The following is a 22,062-nucleotide window of genomic DNA, read 5'->3' as shown; positions in this document are numbered from 1 at the left end:
ATTCAAACAAAACACAAAGACAGGTAGGTTTAATATATCCTTTAACTTTATTTAACAAAATTTCAGTAAAAACTCTTTAGTAAGTACAAATTTCCCTGTCAGTAGTGTTTCTCCAGCTGGCGTCCCGACTATATTAAATCCACAAAAAAAAAAGAAAAAAGAAATCAGTCAATCTGTTGAACTAATGTGTCAAGCAGAGTTTTGACATCAAATCGTAAATAGTTAGACACACATAAGCTCTTCTTTTCGGTTAAATCAGAAAGACACGTGTTAAGCAGAGTATGCAATCCTTTTCCCATAAAATATAAAAGAATAAAATGTGAGAAACAGATGATTAAAACAAAAAAACAACCATTTCTGCGCTCTCTCTAAAAGGCGTGTCTCCTTCCCCGTTTGTTCTCTGCATGTGTGGCAAACTCGGGCACCGTGTGTCTGACAGCGGGAGAAAGTTGGTGCTGTTTTGTCAAAAACGACTCTTTTAAAGGCATTCAACAGAAAGATGAGCAGGTTCACACTGGTCCACCTGCAGCAGTGTTGCCAACAAGTCCTTTTCTTTTCTTAAAGAAGAAGAAACAAAGCAATCTATGTGCTCTTCAAAAAACGAAATCTCTTTGGCATAGATTACCCACCCAAAAGCAGAAACACACACACACACACGAACACACTTGAACTCTGAACTCTTGAACTACGCACACGTACTTAGAACCTTCTTCAAGCGTGTGTAAATGATCCTCAGCAATGTTAGCATATAAAACATATGTAAGCCCTGTTATGATTAGGAGTCCCGTACTCAGTGATAATTGCATTTTTTTTTTTAACAAACAAAAGGGAATCAAGATGTTTTGTTCCATTCTCACTCGACGCTTTTCTGCACGGTTTTCCTCTTTTGGATCTGTGGAAAGGAAACAAGAAGATGAGAATGAAAGAACCTTAAAAATAGGAAGGAAAATATTTTGGGAGGTTATTTAAGAGAAGCGTTTTCCATCATCTTCAACACAGTTTGCGATATTTCACTATTTGTTTTGTTGCGAGGTGAATTTTGATACTACCAAAAAAAAAAGAAATATTGAGTGGATGGCTTTAATCTGAAAAATAAAATGTGTTACCATGACAACAATATAAATTCCTGAACCACCTTGCAAACAATGGTTTTAAAAGCTGCCATTTAGAAATATGCAAATAGTGCTGTGAGGGATCTTTTAAAGGGACATTATTTAAAAAATTGCTTTTACAGTACTTGTTTCTATAGTTGGGTCTGTGGAGTACCTGAGCATGTAAAGTAATCTTTTGTTTTTTGTATTATTTTAAATTTGTCAAATTTACATTATACCACCTCCAAACTAATTTTCTCTGCCCATTTTGGCTGGAACATCTCTCGTTTCCAAGGGCTGGCTCAAAGCTAAAAGGTAAGCAGAGCTGCAGAACTACTATTACTCTACTGAAATCTGTTGCTATGTTTAACTCATTCAGTCCAAGCCATTTTCAATTGAAGCAACCCCCTTCGCGCCCGGCTGCTTTACTGGATTTTGACTGATTTTGCAAGGCCCACAGAATATTGTGTTCGATTGCTATAAAAACATGGAACCTACCAAAAGAAAGATTAGAGTCTCTTCTTTCATCAGGGGAAAAAAAAGTATATTTCTATCTGTTTCCGTTTTGCAGCAATTATCATTAGAATATAGCTAAATTTCATCATTATTCACAAATCTGTTGAAAACATTGGGAAAAAGAGCTTGTTGCAACATGGCCCTGGTTGATCTCTTATACTCTGCTGCCACCTGCTGGCTGTTTTTTCATAACTACCATTGCTTTAAGCGACCTCTTAAAGAGGTCAGAGGCTGCATCAAATCCTTCTGTATGCTCTAGCATTTAAAAAAAACAACTATAAAAACAAAACGTATAAATACGTCTTTGGGAACAAGGTCGTATTTAAAATGTTTTTGGGAACAAACGAGTTAATCCCTTGTTTATGTCTCAAGAGATGGTTTCTAATCAAACTGAGTACACGTGTACAATACAGCAGTGGCGTTATGTAATGACAAGCACATTTATGGCATACGGTCCAGCTGTTTTGCTGTCTGTGAGACAAGCTGACCTTTAATAAGGCTCAAACTGCTGCTGTCTGTCGTAGACCATGTTGGGGGCATAATCATCATGCATCAAGTTGGCGTCTATGGCGTCCATGGGAATGTCACCCGCGTAGTTTTGAAAGTTTTGGAAAGGAGCGTCCAGCTCTGCAAAGACAAGAGAGACATTTTCCATCTTGATATTGACGCCAGCTGCTGCTGCTGTGTTTGTGATGGTGGAAGAAACAAAAGTTTGTGCGGTTTGCAGCGGCGAAGAGAGAGAGGCTGAGTGTTTACTGGAAGATCGCCCCGTGTGTTGATGATGTCACAGCGTATGTGTGGGCTGCTCATGCGGTTGATGCTGAGCAATATGTTGTGTGTGCAAATTCCAGTCACACGTGCTCACCATCTTGGTAGGATGCTTCCATGGTGACACTGTTGTGGGCCTGCAGAGAGGTCAGGTGAGGTCAGGTAAGCAAATTCAACACATACAGTCCAAAAGTCACCATGTGGCAGCTGGACACTCACCATCTCCCAGGCGGCAGGATCGTGCTTGAACATGGAGTGTGTGAGCTCCCTGGAAACTCTCTTCTTATGCTCGGCGCTCTTGTCCTCCGAGATGCGGAAGAGGACCGCGGCAGCGTATGTGGCTGATGGAGAAATCAACGAGGAGTAGTTCAGAGAGGAGACTTCAACAAGGTGCTCCACTAGCTCTACTTTATTGCCAGCGATAGGTTTATAGGAGGGGTGTCAAAATGAGTGCGTTCATTTTCAGTTCATTTCAAGTTCCTTTAACGACGCAAATTTTTTAAATGTACGATTACTGACCGCCCCCATACTTAGAAAGCAATTCCAGTCGCAACGCAGCAGACACGTCCACATCAAAATTCAGCAGTACACATATTTGTGGAGACTGGGGTCAAGTTGAATTTTACAATTTGAAAAATGTGAAGAATTTCACAAGTTGTATGCAAGTCAAAATGTGCCATAGTTTGCTATCTTCGCTAGCAAGCGTCTGTTTTCCTGTTTCTATGTTTAAGAACCATGGGAAATGTTGTCCTACTAACCTAATGCTGCGGTCCCTGGTTAGCCCCAATGCAAACTGAGCTTTTCTGACATCCTATTTCCAATGTTACAATATGGGACTGGAAAGGCAACATGTAAATGACACAGCCAGCTTCTAATAGCTGCTTGGACCGAACAAAAAAAGTTGGATAATGTTGAGTGCGTTGTATGTTTACAGCTGTTGAACCGTCAATCAAGATAGCATTTAGCATTAGCCAAAGTAATAACACAAACACCAGATTGACTAGAGATAATGTTCAAACAAGCCTCATCAACAAGTGCTACATGCGTGATGTTCAATGTTCAGCGTCGTACCGATGCCCTCGTTGTCCGAGTGCAGCAGCTCCATCAGCGGAGGAGACGCTCCCTCGCCATCGATGGCCTCAGCTGATTGTTTGTCCAGAGCCAGCTCGCACAGAACGCCCGCCGCCACACGCTTCACGTTGTCCACTGGCGAGTAGAGAAGCTGGCCAGCGGGAGGAGAGTTTAGAATAACAAAAAGGGAGCCTTGCAAAAGAAAAGAGACGTTTTTTTGGCTTGTGGTACCTGAACAAAAAGAGGAATGGTCTGCAGGTTGGCAATCTCTGCTCTGTTGACAGGATCTCTGGCCAGAATGTGCAGAGCTCCTGTGCAGCCCTCCACGATCTCCTCCATTCTCACTCCGTCCTGACAACGCACGCGACAACAGATGAATATTCATGCGCATCATGTGAGGCTGCTAAAAGTTTTTTGGGCTCATGTACCTGGTATGTCTGCTTGTTAGATGGGCCGTGTTTCTGGGCATCCTGGTGGGCTTTGAGCAACAGGTTAACCAGGCGGGGGATGGCGCCCGCATCCCTCAGTGGGGCCTGGTTCTCCGGGCACAGGGCCAGGTTACGGATCAGGCCAACTGCAGCCTTCAGGACAGGAAAACAAACAAATTACACCGCTTCTCATTTTGGAAAAACAAGGCTTTAACGTACTTCCGGTGCAATACAAGATTTCCACTCGGTCCTCCAAATTTTGTAGACCAAAACCTGAACTCTGTATTTGACTTGTGTACAGAGGTGGCAAATCCAGGTCCAGAAAGTAGAAACCCTGTCACAGTTTGACTTTAACCCCAGGTGCTAGCTAGCTAGCTCCATTGGTGCTCATTTACCTGTTAGGGGGCGAGCTAGCATCAGGGGATAAATGGCAAAGAGCGGCATTTAGCCCCAGGTGCTAGCTAGCTAGCTCCATTGGTGCTCATTTACATGCTAGGGAGCTAGCAAGCTAGCTAGTTAGCATCAGGGACTAAAGCCAAACTGTGGCAGGGTTTTTACTTTCTGGACCTGGATTTGCCACCTTTGCTTGTGTACTTCTTTTCTATTTGTATAATATTCTATATCATCTACATTTTAATTTGTTTCCGTTACCTTAATAACAGGCCAGTAGTGGGGCTGGTTGAGGACCTTGACAATGGCCGGGATACCGTAGTGCCTCCGCACTGCGTTCTGGGCCACCTCAGCCTGCTGGTGGCGCGACGTCAGGTGACGCAAAGCGCAGATGGCCGGCTCGGTCACGTCCTCTTTCTCGCCGGCGCGCAGTATGGCGTGGATCAGCGCCTCGATGCCGTTGCTCTGGGTGACCAGAGTTTTATTGTAGGCGTTGTTGCAGGTGAGATTAGACAAGATCCCGGTGGCACAGGTCAGCATGTTGATGTCATCTGAGCTCAGCAGGTTGACCAAAACCTGCAGCAGGCCGTCCATTCCCTCCTGAACCACCACAGAGAGAAATATTGTGACGGGAGGAAATGATGATTATCTGATGGTGAGGGTTCTTAGATTCATATTCCCTCATCTATTTTTATGGGTTAGGGGGCAGAGCAAAATTTTATTTTAGAGGCCCTCTATGTCTACCAATAATATTGATTATTGATCATTAAATTGTTGAATTTCCCCTTAAAGGAGTACAATAAATTGAATTACACAATAAGTGGGAGAGTGAATATATCAAGTAGACTTAAAAAGCAAGAACAAAGTGCAAGAACAAATAAAATCACTTCGATAAACAGTTTTAATATGATAAACAATAAAATGTCAAAAACTGACATAATGATGTAACTGAACAAAGATACCCGAAACAAAGTGAAAAAATGGTTTAAAAACAAATAGACTTTACACAGATCTGATTTGCTGGATTTGATCGTCAGACAATTTGCATTTTGTGCAAAATCAGTGATCGGTTGTAACGACATAATTCGCAGATCAATCAATGACATTATTGATCAGAGCCACAATAGAAGGCATTACATCACCCTTGTTCACACTAGGGAATTTCTGTTAATAATTCAATGTTTCTACGCATATTCAGCCAGATTTGTTCCCAATATTGTATAAAAAATTTAAAATTAAAAAAATTCTGGGTGTGTGTCAGGTTTCCTCCCTCCATTTTCTGTGTATTGAATGATTATCAGCGTTTTCGGGAGAATTTTTAGGGTTGAATTATTCTTACTTTTTATTATTTCAGTGGGAAACAATTACAGTAACTTCTGGACTATAAGGCGCACCTGGCTATAAGCCATGCTAGCTAAATTTGGAGAATACTGTACTCGAGTTTATTACACATATAAGCTGCACCCAACTGTAAACAGCAGGTGTTTTAATGTTACCACACTGCGTTCCCGCTACTTTCTTTTCCATAATGAGGGTGCAAATTGTCTCGCTCTCGTTCTGTCTCTCCTACTGTATTTGGGCTCACTTGGTTTGTTTTGCTCTGCCTGACACTTTTGCGCTTCTTTATAGTGCGCCCCATTGTGATCTGATGGATAAGCTGCACCTTTGTATTAGCCACAGGGTCGAATGCAAGTGAAAAAAGTAGCGGCTTGTAGTCCAGAAATGACTGTATATGCAAATTTTGGCTATTCACAAATAGCGAGGATTTGCTGTACAGAAAATGAACGAGTTTTTAAAATAGACTCAATCGATTGGTCCATCGCATGGTTATCTTTATAAAAAATTTAAAATTAAAAACTTGCTGATCGGCGATGGGCTCCAAAATGCTGATTGTGCAAAGCCTAAAAACACTATAAAGTTGAATAAATAAGTCCTGAAACAATGTAAATATAAGCAAAAGCTTAGCCAAAAATCTAAAATTTATGTTACTCAAGTTCTTTCTCAACACTCCTCCAAAAAAGAAAAAAATAATACTACTCCAGTTTTTAAGGACTGTTAATTGTTGACGGGGGCCCTCAGCAGGAGCTTAGTTTGCTTATGCCTCCGGTGGCTTCTGTAAAAAGGAACATTACACTAAAAGAGAAATGGCACCTGTTTGGTGGCAGCATCAGACAGGTTCCTGAGCGTCCAGAGGCAGTTCTGCATCAGGCGCTGGCTGCTGCCAGTCAGGTGCTTCCCCAGTGCCTGCATCCCACCTGGAGGCAACACAGCCATGCGTCAGCTCACAAACACAACATCTCATAAAAAAAACGTGCCGTCGTGGAACGTTGTGGTTCACGACAAGCCATTAGCTGCGTCTCCGTTAACAAAGAGTCGCCACACCTGCATGACTGGCTTATGCACACAGGTGTGTGCGCACACTGAATAGACATTTCTCACACACCGGCCTCCACAATGGCAGGCTTGTTGCTGGGGCACACAGACAGGACTTTGAGGACGCGGCTTGTGGTCCACAGCAGCTTTTCATAGTTGTAGTTCCTCATGATGTGAACAAGACCCTCGGGACCCCCGTTGGCGAGGATGATGAGCTGTGACAAAGACATATATGCAGATGGATTTATAGAGAGAGATACAAATACGTGAAGAGACATGAAGTGCATTTTATGGAATATAATTTTGCTTGGCTTTTTGACAACGCTGTTTAAAGATTATAGTCTGTAGACTATGGGAAAAAAGAAAAGGCTATGACCTGTCCAAGCATGCACAATAAATTCACATAACACATTTGATTCTCAGAACCACACCCTAACCTGACTGAACCTGAACCGTGTACAGTTGCCACACCCAAATCAAACCATGCATACACAAGCATGCTAAAGTACAGTACTCGACAGGTTAAGAGTATACCCGCCTTTGTACTATGTGCAATTGCACCATGAAGTCCACAAACACACCTTGCTCTCTTGATTTCCGTAAGACAGCAGTTGCAGACAGTCCGTAGTGATGGCCAAAAACTTGGGGTTACTTTTCTTCAGAAGGGGGACCATTCTCTGCAGGCCGTCAGCCAAACGGACGGCCATTTTGGCTCCCTCCTGGTGCAGGAGCAGGTTATGGAGGGTTGTGATGGCATAGAAGAGCACTGATTCCATGGGAGAGCTGAGGGGCATAACGGAGGGATAAAGTACCAGTAAGGAACAAAATACAAATCACGGCGCTAATCATACATTTGAACAGATAGTAAAACCAGAGTGAGAAGTTTAATATGTCAAGCAAATCCCTAACGCAGGGGTCGTCAGCAACCTTTCCTGTCAAAAGAGCCATTTTAGGTCAACTAAATAACCAAAAATGTGTCTGAGAACTGAGGGCCCAAGAGCTAATTAGAGTTGCACCACAAACAACACAAAAATATGCAGCATCCAGTACTTTGACATTCATTTTCTTCTACCTTTCATCTTTAGTTTTTGGTGCGTGATTTTTCAAACATTTTTAGACTTCTCTGCCTTTCACTAAAATTTCTGATATTTTGGGCAATTTTACGGAAAATTGACACATTATGGTCATTTGAACATTTTTTTCTGCCATGTTTTCCATTTTTGTTGACATTTTATGGTAATTTTTATTTATTTTTTAACATTTTATAGTTACTTTTTGAACACTTTCCTTTCTTTTTAAATAGATTTTCTGATGTTTCTGGCAATTAAAAAAATATTTTAGGTCATTTTAGTCATTTTCTGCGTTTCTTTACCTTTTTTTATAGACATTTTATGGTTACTTTTTGAGCATGTTCTTTTCTGCCTTTTTCATTTAATTCTCTGACATTTTTGGCAATTTCATGGACAGTTTTTTATTTGTGCTGTTCCTCTTCCTTTTTGGACATTTTATCACCAATTTTTGGTTATTTTTAAGTACCGGTAGTAAAAAAACAACAACTTTTTAATCTTTTTCTGACAACTTAATTATTTGGATTGACATTTTTTTGAATATTTAATTATTCGTTTTTTATTTATTTATTTTTTAATCTAAATCATTATTACATTTGAAGAATATTTTATCTATAAAAAAACAATAAATATGTACACAAAATATGAATTTCCACTTCTTCTTTTTTTATGGAGCCACAGGAGAGTGTGGCTCCAAAGCTGCAGGTTGCAGACCCCTGCCCTAAGAGAATGCAATGTCGTAACATCCAGCCCAGGAATAAACATTGTCCAATGATTTTAAGGTGAAAGGAAAGTTTTTACATGTGCTACACAAACTTTTGAACAGCAAAGATCAAACAACAGGAAATGATTGTCCGCTAATGGTTTCATATATTATAAGACTGCTAGTGTAAGTGCAGGTGAAAGTGAGTGAAAGACATGCATTGAGTACCTGAGCATGCGGACAAGCGCGGGGATGCCACCAGACTTGAAAATAGAAAGCAGGCCCTCTCTTTTGTGAGAGAGGTTGTGGAGGATGCTGGCTGTGGCCCTGGCTGTCTCCATGTCGCTGGTGTTCTGCATGACTCGCACCACCGCGGCCACCACCTGGGGTGACTGCATCAGCGCATGGCGGGATGCCTCCTTGCGAGTTAGCTGGTTGACAATCTGCGCTGCCTTGCTGACCACCACCTGGTGGAAAGACCAACATTTCCATTTGTTGACATAAAAAATTCAAGGGATTGCAAATACTACAGGGCGGCCATTTTCAAATTGCCGTTCAATAAAGTACTGTTTTTGTTCTCCCACACTTTTTAAGAATGACAAACAGACTACTTTTTTTACTCAAACTTATGTCACAACATTGCGAGACGTGGCTTTCAAAGGAAGCGGGAACTTTCAGAACATAAGCTTCTGACAAGCCACATTGAGCAAATTACTTAATGTTCGCCCTGAATAGTGCGCATTTGGGCGCAACGGAAATGTAACATTTTGGTCATAAAGGAACGTCAGTCAAGTAACTGCCGATATGTTACTCGAAGGTAAACCTGAAATGTGCATCTACCTGTTTGGGCTTAATTGAAGTTGATTTTTTGGCGTTCTTTATTTTTAAATGTGAACAGTTTAAAGAGTTTAGATGTGTAAAGCACTTTGTATTTTTGGGGAATACATTTCTTGATGTCCACGCATTGTTTCCCTTTAGAGTTTCATTTCATTTTTGGTACAGGCAGATATTAGTATTTTCCTTATTAGCAAAACCACAAATGTGGTGAAAATAAAAAGGAAATGTGTTATTCTTCAGTTGTTTGACAGGTTGGCTACACAGCAGCACAGTTCAGAGGTCATGGGTTCAAATCCAGGCTCTAATCTCCTTGTGTGGGTTCTTGCCGGGTACTTCAGTTTCCTCATATATCAAATAAATTTTGGGGGAGAATGTAAAGAAATAAACTGCTTTTAGAAACTCCGAGGTCTCAAACTTCGGTCCTCGAGGGCCGTAGTCCTGCATGTTTTAGAAGTTTCCCACCTCCAACACTCCTGAATCAAATAATCAGGATCGTTATCAGGTTTGCTGATCCTTTTAATCAGGTGTATTGTAGGAGGGAATCCTCTAAAACATGCAGGACTGTTGCCCTCTAGGACCGGAGTTTGAGACCTATGGTGTTATTACTGTACTTGTATGTGTGCCTTTAGCGCAAGCCAAAACACGGTACTCTGATTAATATTGAATTTTTGTAATAAGAATTAAACAATAATAACCATGTTGGGCGAAATCATTATCAGCTGAAAACCGGAAGTGACATCGAGCTACGGTAGCAAGTTGACGGCTAACACAGTGCGCTATTGAACCGTGTCAGCTGACAGATTGCAAAAAGCGATGGATTTTCTCACTCGATCCTGTGCACATCAAGTAAGAGATGGAAAAAACGTGCAGTAGTCATGAGAGGCAGCATTGCAAAGAGAAAAAGTGGCAGTGTTACAACACCCTAAATGCTCCACTTCTTTTTCACTTCACTCAAGCGTTTGTGTATCTGAAGCTCACTCATAGCCTGCATTAGATTTCGGCTGGCAGAAACCCTTCCCAAAAGAAACTGACCAACAGATGGCTTGTAAATTACTGTCCACGCAGAAGACCTGAATAGTTACAGAATTTGAGCAATAAACTTGTTTGGCCAGTAACACGTACCTGATCTTCATCATTAAGCAGTTTGGTGAGCTCAGGCACAGCACGTGTGGCGAGCTCAGCGTCATCCTGGTAGTTGATCAGATGAATGATTGCAACCTTCAGCATCTGGGAGGGCTCTGCCAGCCGCTGGACGTTGGTCAACTGGGACGGATCCATTTGGGTTGAAGTCAAGATGGTGGTGCTGTTCTCCAGCGTCTCTGGGAACATGGCGGCCCGCACCCGCTGGCCTCTGGTCAGTGCGTACTGGGAGTCTGCAAATGAATGACGACGCTCGTCATGTACGGTAAATACCCAAAAGGCTGCACCAAATGCTTGGAGCTTTTTGTGTCATACCGGCCGGTTCTGTTGTGACAGTGGTGGTCATGGTGTACTGCTTGGAGGTGCTGAAGTCTCCATCATCATCTCTGACAGTGTTGGCTCCAGACTGGATCCCCGAGTCGATCCCGTACCTCGTCTCCTGCCACTCCGTCACCTTCGTGACCCCGCTATCGAGTTCACCCACTGTCAAGTACACAGTACAGATCACTTTCATTTTGAAATATCCTTTATTCTGCTGCACGTAGGTTGGATTTTGTTTCTCCTTTAAATTGAAATCCAACCAACCACAAAATGACATTTTATCAAAGCAGCTTTTATTCTTAGCTTCTTTTAATAAAGTAAATAAATGATAACATGACTTGGATGGAGCATCATTATCACCATCATCAATATTTGATATCCACATCAAATAATTGACCCAAAAGACCCAAAAATGAATGAACAATTGAAACACACAAAAAAAGACAAGAATAAGAATTAAAAATGAGACTTACTCATAGACATCCTTGCCTCGTGTAGTCAAAAACCTAAAAGAAAAAAACAAACAGAACATGATTATTGGATATTAAGTACTTATTCTTGCTCGGCATGAATGACGACACACTTCAACTTATCCGTGTTACAAGCACACGGCTAAACAAGCTCTTACTTTTTTCTTTTTTTAAACAAGAGTGTATGTGAATGCCAGAGCCAGAAAGATGTACCCACCCCTTCAGCTAACGAAAGCAAATCATGGGGGAGTAGAGTGAAGTAGGCGAGATAGAGATTACAGGCTTCTGCAAATTAGGAATCCTAGTTAGCCTTGCTGACCTTCCACCCCAGGCCTACGCCCAAAAAATTGTGGGAGCTGACACATCGCAAACAGGAACCTGCCCGACTGGTTTTGGGTCAGTGTGTGTGTGTGAGTGTATGCATGTGAAAAGACAGTACGGTAAGTGAAATGCGTGATATGAACGTCGCACCCAAGCTTGTCTCACCAATGCCTGCAACATACTGTTCAGAAACTTCTGACAGTGACTAATCTACAGAAATAGCGCAACAGACAACATCCCTGGGATTTTTTGGAAAATGTTGCAATCATCTTTTATCAGCATTCCAGTTGATGTCACAGACATTTGTCAGAGCACGTCTGATGTAAAGACTTCCCGTCTTCACAAATCCGATGCTTCTTGTCACAGCGTACAATAACAGCATCAACAAATTTGTTACTCTTACTCCATTTCTCGAGTTTACACAGGATACTTATTTTTATCCTATTGTTTTATTTAACCATATAAAAAAGCCTGGAAAAAAATAGCAGGCTTGAAGGAATGTTTTCTTCCTGCCCATTTCTGCAGCTGTGACATTATCCACCACAGAACCCTTCCTCATCATAGAAACATCTGCATTTTTAATAGCAGCCTGTCTCAGCCTTCTGACTGATAACACAATGCCACCACTGTGCTGTTTCGTCTTTGACTCTTCAGCATTGCACAATTTAGCAAGTACAAAGAATAAAGTAGTTGCTTGAACGGACCCCAAACAGTTCACATTTTGGATGTCTTCATACAACTTTTACTAAGATATAAATTTACATTGAAATGCTTCCCCACAAATTGGAAAATAAATTTAATACCACCACCATCTATTGACAAGTTCACACTGAATCACGTTTTTCCCAATTTGACGCGGGTTTCGCAGTACTCATGCAGAGGGTCATAAAAATGACAATGTTTTTAGTTTATAAACAAATTCATACTGTATTAAGCTATTTTGTTTTCTCTCTGTAGACTCCAGCCGCCTGGAGCGCTGTCTCAGCAGTTGTGTCGAGCTGTAGATCCTGCCTAACCAGGCCCCTTGACTACTTGCAGTAACATGCTACATGATAAGGTAATGACTCATACGCGTCTAAATCATTCTGACTGGGTGTGGTCTCTTGCCTATTAGGTGGGAAGTGACCAAAGTCTGTTTATCAACCCAGAGATATTCATCCACAGAAACATTTTACTGGTAAACCGCACTGGAAACAACACAAGTTTCCTGTAATTCCGGGCCAGCCTTGAGTAGATTTTGTGTGTGTGTGTGTTTGTGTATTTTTTTCCCCCCGGGGTTAGCCAGTGTGTTCAGTGAACCGTTGCAATGCTGCGACACACCCGCATATCACCTAGGTAACCAAAACTTAGAATGGCCAGTGGATCCACTTTGGGGATTTTATCTGCTGACACCTTTGATGTCAAAAGAAGTGCTTCCTTGTGCACAAAACCACTCAAGTGGCCCAAGCTAAAAACAATAATAACATAATAAAATCAAAGGTCGAGTTTATTCGGGTGTACTTCAGAGTGGACTTTGCCCTCTTCCAGTTAATAAGTGATACATCATCTCACTCTCACTGTACATTGCTCCATCAGCACAATTACCCAAATGCATAATTGCTCAGTAATACACAAGAAGGAAAACTCCCACTGTCTTGTTGAGCAATGTCCTCCAAGTGCAGTACGGGACGAGGGGCTTCTTTTCAGTGGAACGTAAAAGCGGGCCAGATGTTAAGTGAAAGCTGCAGGTGAACAAGTTGCAACAGAGACGCTTGGCTTACGCTGTTCAGCAGCGCTGCTGAAACGCTACCGTGACATTCCACACAGACATAACACATTCGGACTGTGCAGTGCTCATGTTCTTCACCCTCCTCAAACCTCACTTGCTAAATTAATCTCAACCACTTGCTCATTAATTTGTGGAGACACTTGAGTAACAATGGAAATGCTCGTGATGTGTTAAATCATGACAACCTTTACTGCTCCCCCTTCACTCAGGCATGCTAGACAGGGAGTGTCTCCACACTCCTCAACGGTGACAAGCTCTAAACAGGGGTGTGGCATCGGTGTGTGCGCGGAATGATTGGGAATAATACACCTAATCTTACTCGAAGGCCTCACTCAAGTATTGACAATTAGCTATAAAGTTTCATAGATTAAAAAAAAAATTGTGTATTTCCACACTGAGTGTACTTATAAAAGACATTCCAGTGAGCCAGATTTGGACTTTGCTGGCCTAAGCGCTTCTTTCTGTCACAGCAGGAATGAATCAGCTCAGGCAGGAGGCCCAGGGGGTTGGAGATGAATGCTGGTTCGACTTCACAGTGGATCCCAGCATACATACTGCAATGATTTGCAATTCACACTCCTACGGTTTTGGCAAAAATGTGCGAAAATAACATGGCACTTGACCATTATTGTCTCGTCTGTTCAAAAGTTTTTCCGGCATGGTTTAGATTTGGCTTTAATTTAAACATACTGTACATGTGGTATAGTGCTTGTTATTAGCTTGAGAAACCAATTTATGCCATGCTAAATATATGAGTGGAATAGTTTTAATTTAGCTTAGCATAAAAATAGCATATTTTAGTTTCTTTTCAAAATGAGTAAAATACAACAAAGCAAAAAGGTACCCACCAATTTTAGAGCAATCAAGCTACATTTGCTATTAAATATTAGTATCATGTATTGTCTAACAAAAAAGGTCTAGTTCAAAACAGCAAAGTTCTCCTTTGTGTTATTGATTGCATACAGAAAGACCCCCGTTCATGAGGCCCTGCAAAAAGCAACATTAAAATACTAAATGCTTTAACATGCATGCCATGGCTCCAGTCAATAAAGAAAGACCCATTAACATGGGATTTGTAATTCCCTTTGTGGGCTTCTATGTGGGTTTAGAATTTTACACCATTTTTGTTTTCGGTATGAAGAATGCCTGCATGCACATTTTTGTTTGCACGTTCCGTTTAACTACTCACCATTTTCATTCAACATGGTGTTTTTGTGTGTGTAAATGTCTTAACAAAAAAGTACAGCTTTCCCCTGACCACCACTACAAGAAATCATATATTAAACCTAATATTAACCAATGAGTCGCCTCATTTGGTGTTGATATTTAACAGGCTTGCTAATGTCATGTTTAGACTGACATGCAAATAAAGCAGATTATAATACCACACATCTGTAATGCTTGCACCATCTGCACAAAAACAGATCAAGTATTAGACATATCGTCTGGCTGCACAAGCACGCGACTCCTGTACCCCATGACATGCAACAGAAAGATCTCTTACTTTAAACCGTTTCCACGATGGCTTAACCGCAACACCGCACACTCACACAGCCCAGTCCTCTTGACATAGCAACAGGCTAAAGCAGACTGACTGTTATCTGTATCAGCTCTCTAGAGAGGATTGGTCTTAACACACCAGAAACCTTTCTGGTCCCAAAGCCTCACATGCCTAACTTATGCACAACAGCAGCTTCAGCAATATAATGGACTCAGAAGGGGTTAACTGGATAGATGTTTGTTATTGATCAATATGGGAGGTTGTGAAGTGATGCACAGCTAATGGATTCATTGTGGCGGGTGACAGGAAATGGTCGAAATTACCTAACAGCAGTGTTGGATCCAAGACAAGACATTTATTCAAGCAAAATTGTACTTTATTTAGCAAATGTTGATAGACAAAAATATAGACGCACACTTATGGGGGAATCTTGTTATGGGCTTGTTTCACGATTACTGGCCTTAACTTTATGAAAACACTGTGAGAGAGTGTTTTTGTAAATTGACTATAACAAACAGACGATGGAAACCAGATGACAGCAACAGCAAAATGCCAAGAGCACAGGGAAAGAATGGAAAATGACATTCTGATGCACGGTTGTGCAACACACAAATTAAATGCGTTGAAAAGTGGCAGTTAGAGCAATGCTCGCTCCCCTTCTTTGGCTGATCTGGAAACATTCCCAGCAACATTCAAGCAGAGCTGCAAACCAATGAATAAAGTAAGCAGCCCCTTCTGTCACTTAATTCACTGCTACTTAAAATTGGTTGACTGTGGCCAAGAGAAGCAGTTTGGTGGCTGGAAAATAGCGTGGCATGCAATCTATTGTGAATCAAAGAAAATCCAAGTTGTCTCAGAGGAGGGGCCCATGTGTTGTGCAGTATCAGATTACATGAGGGTGATAAACAAGGACAGAAATGGTGAGAAGGAGTATATTTGGCCTGATTTGCACGGCTCATGCGAGGGTTCCCAAGACAGTCACATTATATATATCCATGGGCTACTGTTGTGTTCCAGTGTGTTTCAAAGTTTGCATTTGGAAAAAAGCCACAACAACACCCTCTGAAGTCAGTTTCAAGACCCATCTATTACCATCACTAAATTCAGTTCAGTTTGCCACAGTACGGTGTGGACCATAAGGAAAATCCTGAGCTGGCTTGCGTTTTCAGCAGTGTATCGCCAATACCACTGTAACTGTCCAGAACCCCTGTGAATTCATACTGAAAAGTGGGGAAGTTTATGGTGGTCGTTTTTTGTGCCCTTTGCAATGAAACTGCAATAAAATGCCTGCCGTACTAAATTGTATAATTTGGTGGAAAAGGGGGCACAAGTGAAACAGACTAAGCACTGCTGATTGTTTGAAGTTGAAATCATCATTAGCTTGATGATCCAGCTTTATCAGTGCATATGTTGCTATGAATGGATACAAAACATTGGAAGCTCTAGAATCAATAAACAACGCGCTAGAGTTGGGAGATAGGTAGCTTAGTCTAAAAATTGGCTGGGGAGAGGTTCAAGACCTGCCGTGACCCAAACCCAAATATTGCTGGAGAAATGCCAGCTTGCCTTTTTGACAATGTCAGGCACCACTTCTCGAACTGCTCAGGTGTGTGACAACTTTCTTAGTCTCTCTTATCCAGAGACCAAAAATTGCCACAGACCCATAAATGCCAGAATTTACCCAAACAGGCTACAACATTGTGTGCACATTTACTAGAACTAGACCAACAGTTTTTTTTTTCAGGGCTGATATTGATTATTAGTAGTAAAGGAAACCTATAACCGATATTTGGAGCCGATATTCATTTTCAATAAAAGGGAAGATATTGGCGTTAAAACAAAAAAAAAACAAAATCCAACTCTTAGCTTTGTTTAAAATTTGTAAGCATAGCCCCCCCCCCTCTCAATCTTAGTCAATGAACTTCTTTGTTTTAAAGAAAACAAGACAGAAAAAGGACGAAAAAGAGTATTTTACAGGAAGCGTAAAAGAGACTCCTAAAACCTCCAACTGTCCTAACAATATTAATTAAGAAAACAAGATTTTGTGGAGATGAGGTAAATAATGAGAAAAGGAGACGAAGGCAAGTTGTGTCGCTATTACTCTCCAAAACAAAACGATACTTTTCACATCAGGCAGTCAGCCTTTTAACTCTTTCAAGTATATCAGACACTCCCCTTTGAACCCAAAAATATGTGTAACTCCCTCTCCTACCATAAAGATACAGTACATGTAGCTCACAGAACTCTTTTATGTCTTTGAAATTAACAGTAACGGTGCCCGTGACATTCTAGGAACTCTTTCATGTCTGAGATGTTGTAACAACGGATTCCTATCGTATACGTCGCATAAAAATACAATGAAACTACAATGACATCACTTCACCAGCCTGAAACAGAGCTTCCAGGTAGGAGCCATGTCAGACTTGAAGGTAAACAAGGATGGCAACACGTTGAGCCGACTGCAAGTTCTTCTCCACAAACTGGATGATGAATTCTGCTCTGCGAGTTGCAGCAGCTGGCTTCAAGGAAAGAGGTTCTGTAGCACCCTCTCTGCTGTGCGCTGCTCAGTTCCAGCCATCTAGCCCCAGTGGAGTTTTTGCGTGGCACTTCTGCCACCACGCTTGCCCCCACTACAGTGAATCATCCATTTTTGCTAGATCTAGTCATTTCATTTTAGACCCACTACATGTTTTAGAAACCAATTTGGATTGATATTTAAAAAAAGAGGAAATATTTATTGTTGAGATTATGAGATTAATTAGATCTTGCAAGAAGTGTATTCCTTGAATCATTCGTTTATGACGTCCCACTTATTAACTGGAAAGCTGACAACTCAGCTGTGATGTTGCAAGTATTTCTTCTTTATCAGGAAGCAGTGCATCATCAAATGACTAAATTCCACAACAATTAAAAAAATTTAAGATGAAGAAAATTTTTGTGCAATTTAGCATTTGGAGTATTGTCCCATGCCAAACAATTGTTGGGTTGCAGGTCGGAAGCAATAGAGGAGGAACAAAGTATTTGATTGAACACAGAGAGCTACTGTGTTAAAGAATGGAAAAGAGTAGCAGTATTGTCCCAGTACTGCTGTCACACAGTGAAAAACAACCTGGGATTCAAGTGTCTCTATTGGTTGCAACCAAAGAAGCAGAAACGTTTGTATTCACAGGCCAAGTATGGTGGCCAGCACCATGTATGGGAACGGACAAGCACTTTGAACTCAAAACACCACCACACTGTTGTGCATCAGTGTGTGGTTGCACGCTGAGGCAATCTGACAGATGATGAATTTTTCAGGGAGAATACAATCTCAATAGAGCGGGACGGGGGATGTCTAGGAGGACAGGGTGAAAGTGTAATGGCAGCCTAAAGAATGCAATGCTGGAGTCCAGTTCAGTCCAGCAGATAAGTACAAAGCTATAGCTAGAATTTAAACCATAGCAACAAATAAATAAAGTTTATACTTATCTAACACATATTGAAACAAAACAAAAATTGCAAAACTAAACGTGACGACACTCAGCCGTGGTGTTACAAATGTAATGCATGTATGTAAAATCAGCTTTCCAGCTTTGAGATGCTGGTATGATTTCCTATTCCGGGGTTCAGAACCAGGAATAAAAGGGGGGCAAAAAACAAATCAAATCATCCGACTGCAAAACATTGAGCATCAAGTCTACGCCTTCCTGCTTGGATAGATACATGGCCTGTAATGACAGCAATGATCATGTATTAATGAAGAAAACAGCAGAGGTTGACATTTGTGGCCTGTCAGCCTGATGGCCTGGTGTTTTGGACAGAGATTTTGCTTTAGGCAAACTAAAGTTCTACTAATTAACTTTACATGAAAGACCATTTTAAATTAAATTAATTACATCACTGGAAATCCTGAGGTGCAATATCTGACTGATATTAATGAAATTGGGAGATCAAAAATAAGTGAATCAGGCATTCCTCCCCCTGTATCTTACTTTGATGTCGATAAAACCACCTGCAGTTGAGTCAAGCCTGGAAGCCATCCAGAAACTTTATCTCTCCGCGTTCCTACTCTATGGGAACAGCAAAGGCAAGGTGATATGCAAACCCAGAACAGGCCACGCGACATGTACGCTGGGCTGCAACTGAGCCCATGGAACGTACCCACTCTTGCACTATTGTACACCAACAAGGGAGGGGGAATGACACTGAATCTACAGGAAAATGAATTATTCCAAGCAAACAAAGAGGTTAGGCTACATGCCATATAGTAATCCCCTTTGCAAAGTGTAGCCCTATTTATAAACCCAAGGATCTCCTGGCCTCTTGCTCTGCTAATGTAGGACAGTATGAGGGAATTAAGCAGGAGGGAGAGAGATTATACTGTGCCACCACAGCTGTATCTGTGAAATCTAAAGCAAGTCACCCCCTACTGCGCTACCAGCACCCATCTACCCCCTCTTCCTCTTTGGGGGCAGACGGGTGTAGCTTTCAGACTGGGGGCTTGTCTGCTGCTGCACCACTTGGCCAAGGGTTGGCTTGTACAGGAGAAACATATTGAAACATATTGACACCCCAAGTATTCGTCCACCTGATGTTTATTTTTTTAACTTATTTTGTGATGGTGTTGCTTGCAAACATTGCGAACAAAAGAACAACAGTACTGCTTGGCTTGTGTTTCACGCCACTAAAGATGATATGATTTGATAAAACTAGTATAATCTCATTACACGGCAAACTGTGGCAGAGTTTCCTTCGACAGATGTAAAAAGTTGGATGCAACATGACTTAATCGCATCGAAAACGCTGGATGAGATGAAAGTAATTTCGGCTCCATGCTGATTTCAGTGGAATTACTCATGAAGCTAAATGAAAGGAATGTGTGCTCCCGTGGCCACCACTAAGCAGGATTGGAAAAATGTTTTCTTGTCAAGCCTGGAGCAACAATATCAAGGCCAGTTTGGCATCAGACGTTTGGGTGGGTAGGAGTTGTAGTAAGACCATTTAAGGGATGATTCATTATTTAGTGTCAGGCATTAGTGATATGTCACGCTCCCGATATGGATGGAATTAGCTGCTGGGGTCAAATGTGGGGGGGGGGGGGGTAATTTAGCGGCTCCCATTATTTTTGAAAACAAGTTAATCTCCAGACTATTGTCCTTACTGTGGTTGTCTCGTGGTTAAAATGACCATCACATTTTCCATGAGCCCAAAACAACAAGAAAAAGGAAAATATATTTGTCTCCAAAGTGGTGCTTTTGTTGCTGACATCACTTTCACTTGAAGAGATGTTAAATGATCAACCAGCAGGAGTCAAATCATCATTTCAGTTTCGATGACAGAATTTAGTGAGAACAATATACATGTTACAGCCACAAAACGACATCATAATATAGTAGAATGCAATTTCAAATACATCTGCTTAATTTTCGTCGGTAGTAAAACCTACCTTTTTTATATATAGTAATATTATTTATTTAAATAGTGTCTACTAGATAAGGTCAGTGCTAAGAAGTGCAGTCCACATCCTTACATAATTGTTTCATAAAACATGAAATATTCAAGTGATAAAGCCAGACTTGTTAGCATTATTGTTGTAATCTGAATTATGACTTTGGACTTCCTGAGCGGTTCAGATAGTGGATGGATGGATTTTTGTTTACACCACACTTTTCTGGCGTGTGATGTCATAGAGAATGCTTAAAAGATTACGTCAAAGTGTTTACTAAGTTAACTATAATTTAAGTAGGATAAATAAACTGTCATATTAATTTGTGGTTAATTTGCCTTTGTTTTACCATAAGACTAACCCAAAAGACCAAAACATGCAGGTATAATAAATTTGATATTGGATATTATAATACAGATGTATTTATTGTTTGAAATAATCAAATATTAAATCAAAATCACAATATTGAGGGGTGTGGGGGTCCACAATTAGATTGGTTTTCAAATTCAGCCCTGATATTAATTTCCATAAAATATTACTTTATTCTGTTGTTGACAGGTACAGTAAGTACTCTTCTGTAAACTATAGATCTAGTCTACAAACTGGAACCTATGTAACGTTACATTAATCATCATCAATCATGTTGTATTGCTATAGATTTGTGTTGTTTTTCGTTTTTGCTCTGTTCATTGTTTTCTTTTTCCCCTCTCAAACCTCGTTCTGTCCAATGGCATTTCCCCAACATACCCATCAACATTACAAATAACTACATAGGGAGTACATCCAATTCTCATGTTGCACGGAAAAACTGTTGAGACATTAAAAAAGGCATACAGCGCCACTATTCTGTACGATAAGCAAGAAAAGTACTAAAAAAATAATAATAATAAATAAAAAAGTACTGAAATCATCTCATTCACCTGCCTCACGCGCACGCGCGTAGACTGAACTTTGCCAGTGTTAACTACGGTGAGATTTTATTGACAAGTTACGTCACGTAAAAATCGATACTGGGCCCTAACAAAAAAAAAAAAAGATACAACAGAGAGAAGTCTGGTGTACTGTGACAGGAGAAAAACAATAGTAAAGTGTCGAAGCTCAAACAGTAGCCACTCGCCAGTGCGAGCCATGCGGAAATGAAAGGAAGGCTCCAGAACATAAAGCTTCATTTGAGATATACAACACGTAGAAATGCATTGTTCGAAAAACCATAAGAGCGTGACAAGGATATGTAACCGCATATCACGTAGTTTCGAGCTACCCACTCACGGAAAGTAGAAAGACAAAAACAGAAGCACAGTAAGAAAAATGTCCATTTAGCGAAACTCACCTGCCAAGTTTTACCGACGAGCGTTCGAGAGTATTCCAGGAATTGCTTATTTTTTCCGTCGAGACGGCACACTTGCTTGTATTCTCCGCAACTTTCCGCCACTCTTTCTTTCTTTCTTTCTTTCTTTCTTCCGCGCAGCTCTGCAGTTGGAAGCCAACGTCCTCACTCTCACTCACCCCAACGCACGAGAAAGCAAGTGGCGGCGTCACCTCCAAGCAGACTCCGCCCACTTCACAACGACCCCACCCTAGTTTCGCCGCCTCCATTGTTCACTGGAACTGTTGGATAGGAGTGTTTACAGTACTACCTCGGCAAAACTATGTTTGCCGCGTGATTTCATTGTATTACACTCACATCCCTTTTTTGACAACTGTTCATCTTTGTGACTTGACTAGACACAAATGAATGACCTAAAATGAAACGTTAAGTAGCTGTTTGTGTCGATCTAAACCACCAGCTCCCATCTTTAAACATGTCACAAAAACAAGTTCAGGGTAAGGGGAAGTCGACCCAAAAATATTCTTTATGTATGAGGATATATT

At 41.0% G+C, this 22,062-nt stretch overlaps 1 protein-coding gene across 1 annotated transcript; it reads right to left on the bottom strand.

The window, feature by feature from the left end:
• Positions 1-24: 24 nt before the first annotated feature.
• On the bottom strand, positions 25-21,715 carry jupa (junction plakoglobin a). Its single transcript, XM_077571066.1, has 16 exons — positions 21,521-21,715; positions 11,179-11,211; positions 10,700-10,867; positions 10,367-10,617; positions 8,636-8,874; positions 7,219-7,420; positions 6,708-6,852; positions 6,416-6,519; positions 4,526-4,864; positions 3,875-4,027; positions 3,678-3,797; positions 3,447-3,597; positions 2,595-2,716; positions 2,473-2,512; positions 2,096-2,234; positions 25-892 (listed from the first exon to the last, which is right to left on the bottom strand). The coding sequence occupies exons 2-15, from the start codon at positions 11,186-11,188 to the stop codon at positions 2,098-2,100; spliced, it is 2,181 nt and encodes a 726-aa protein (XP_077427192.1). The 5' UTR covers positions 11,189-11,211; positions 21,521-21,715; the 3' UTR covers positions 25-892; positions 2,096-2,097.
• Between the last annotated feature and the right edge of the window lie 347 nt (positions 21,716-22,062).

This window comes from Vanacampus margaritifer, chromosome 7 (genome assembly GCF_051991255.1).
Source record: "Vanacampus margaritifer isolate UIUO_Vmar chromosome 7, RoL_Vmar_1.0, whole genome shotgun sequence".
NCBI classification, from domain to species: domain Eukaryota; kingdom Metazoa; phylum Chordata; class Actinopteri; order Syngnathiformes; family Syngnathidae; genus Vanacampus; species Vanacampus margaritifer.
This window is presented reverse-complemented; position numbering and strand designations above follow the sequence as displayed.

Excerpts from the sequence above, each read along its gene's own strand:
- jupa (XM_077571066.1), bottom strand. Across the intron at positions 2,513-2,594 it reads ATCCTGCCGCCTGGGAGATG|GCCCACAACAGTGTCACCAT; the intron begins GTGAGTGTCCAG and ends ACCTCTCTGCAG. Across the intron at positions 2,235-2,472 it reads GGAAGCATCCTACCAAGATG|AGCTGGACGCTCCTTTCCAA; the intron begins GTGAGCACGTGT and ends TTGTCTTTGCAG.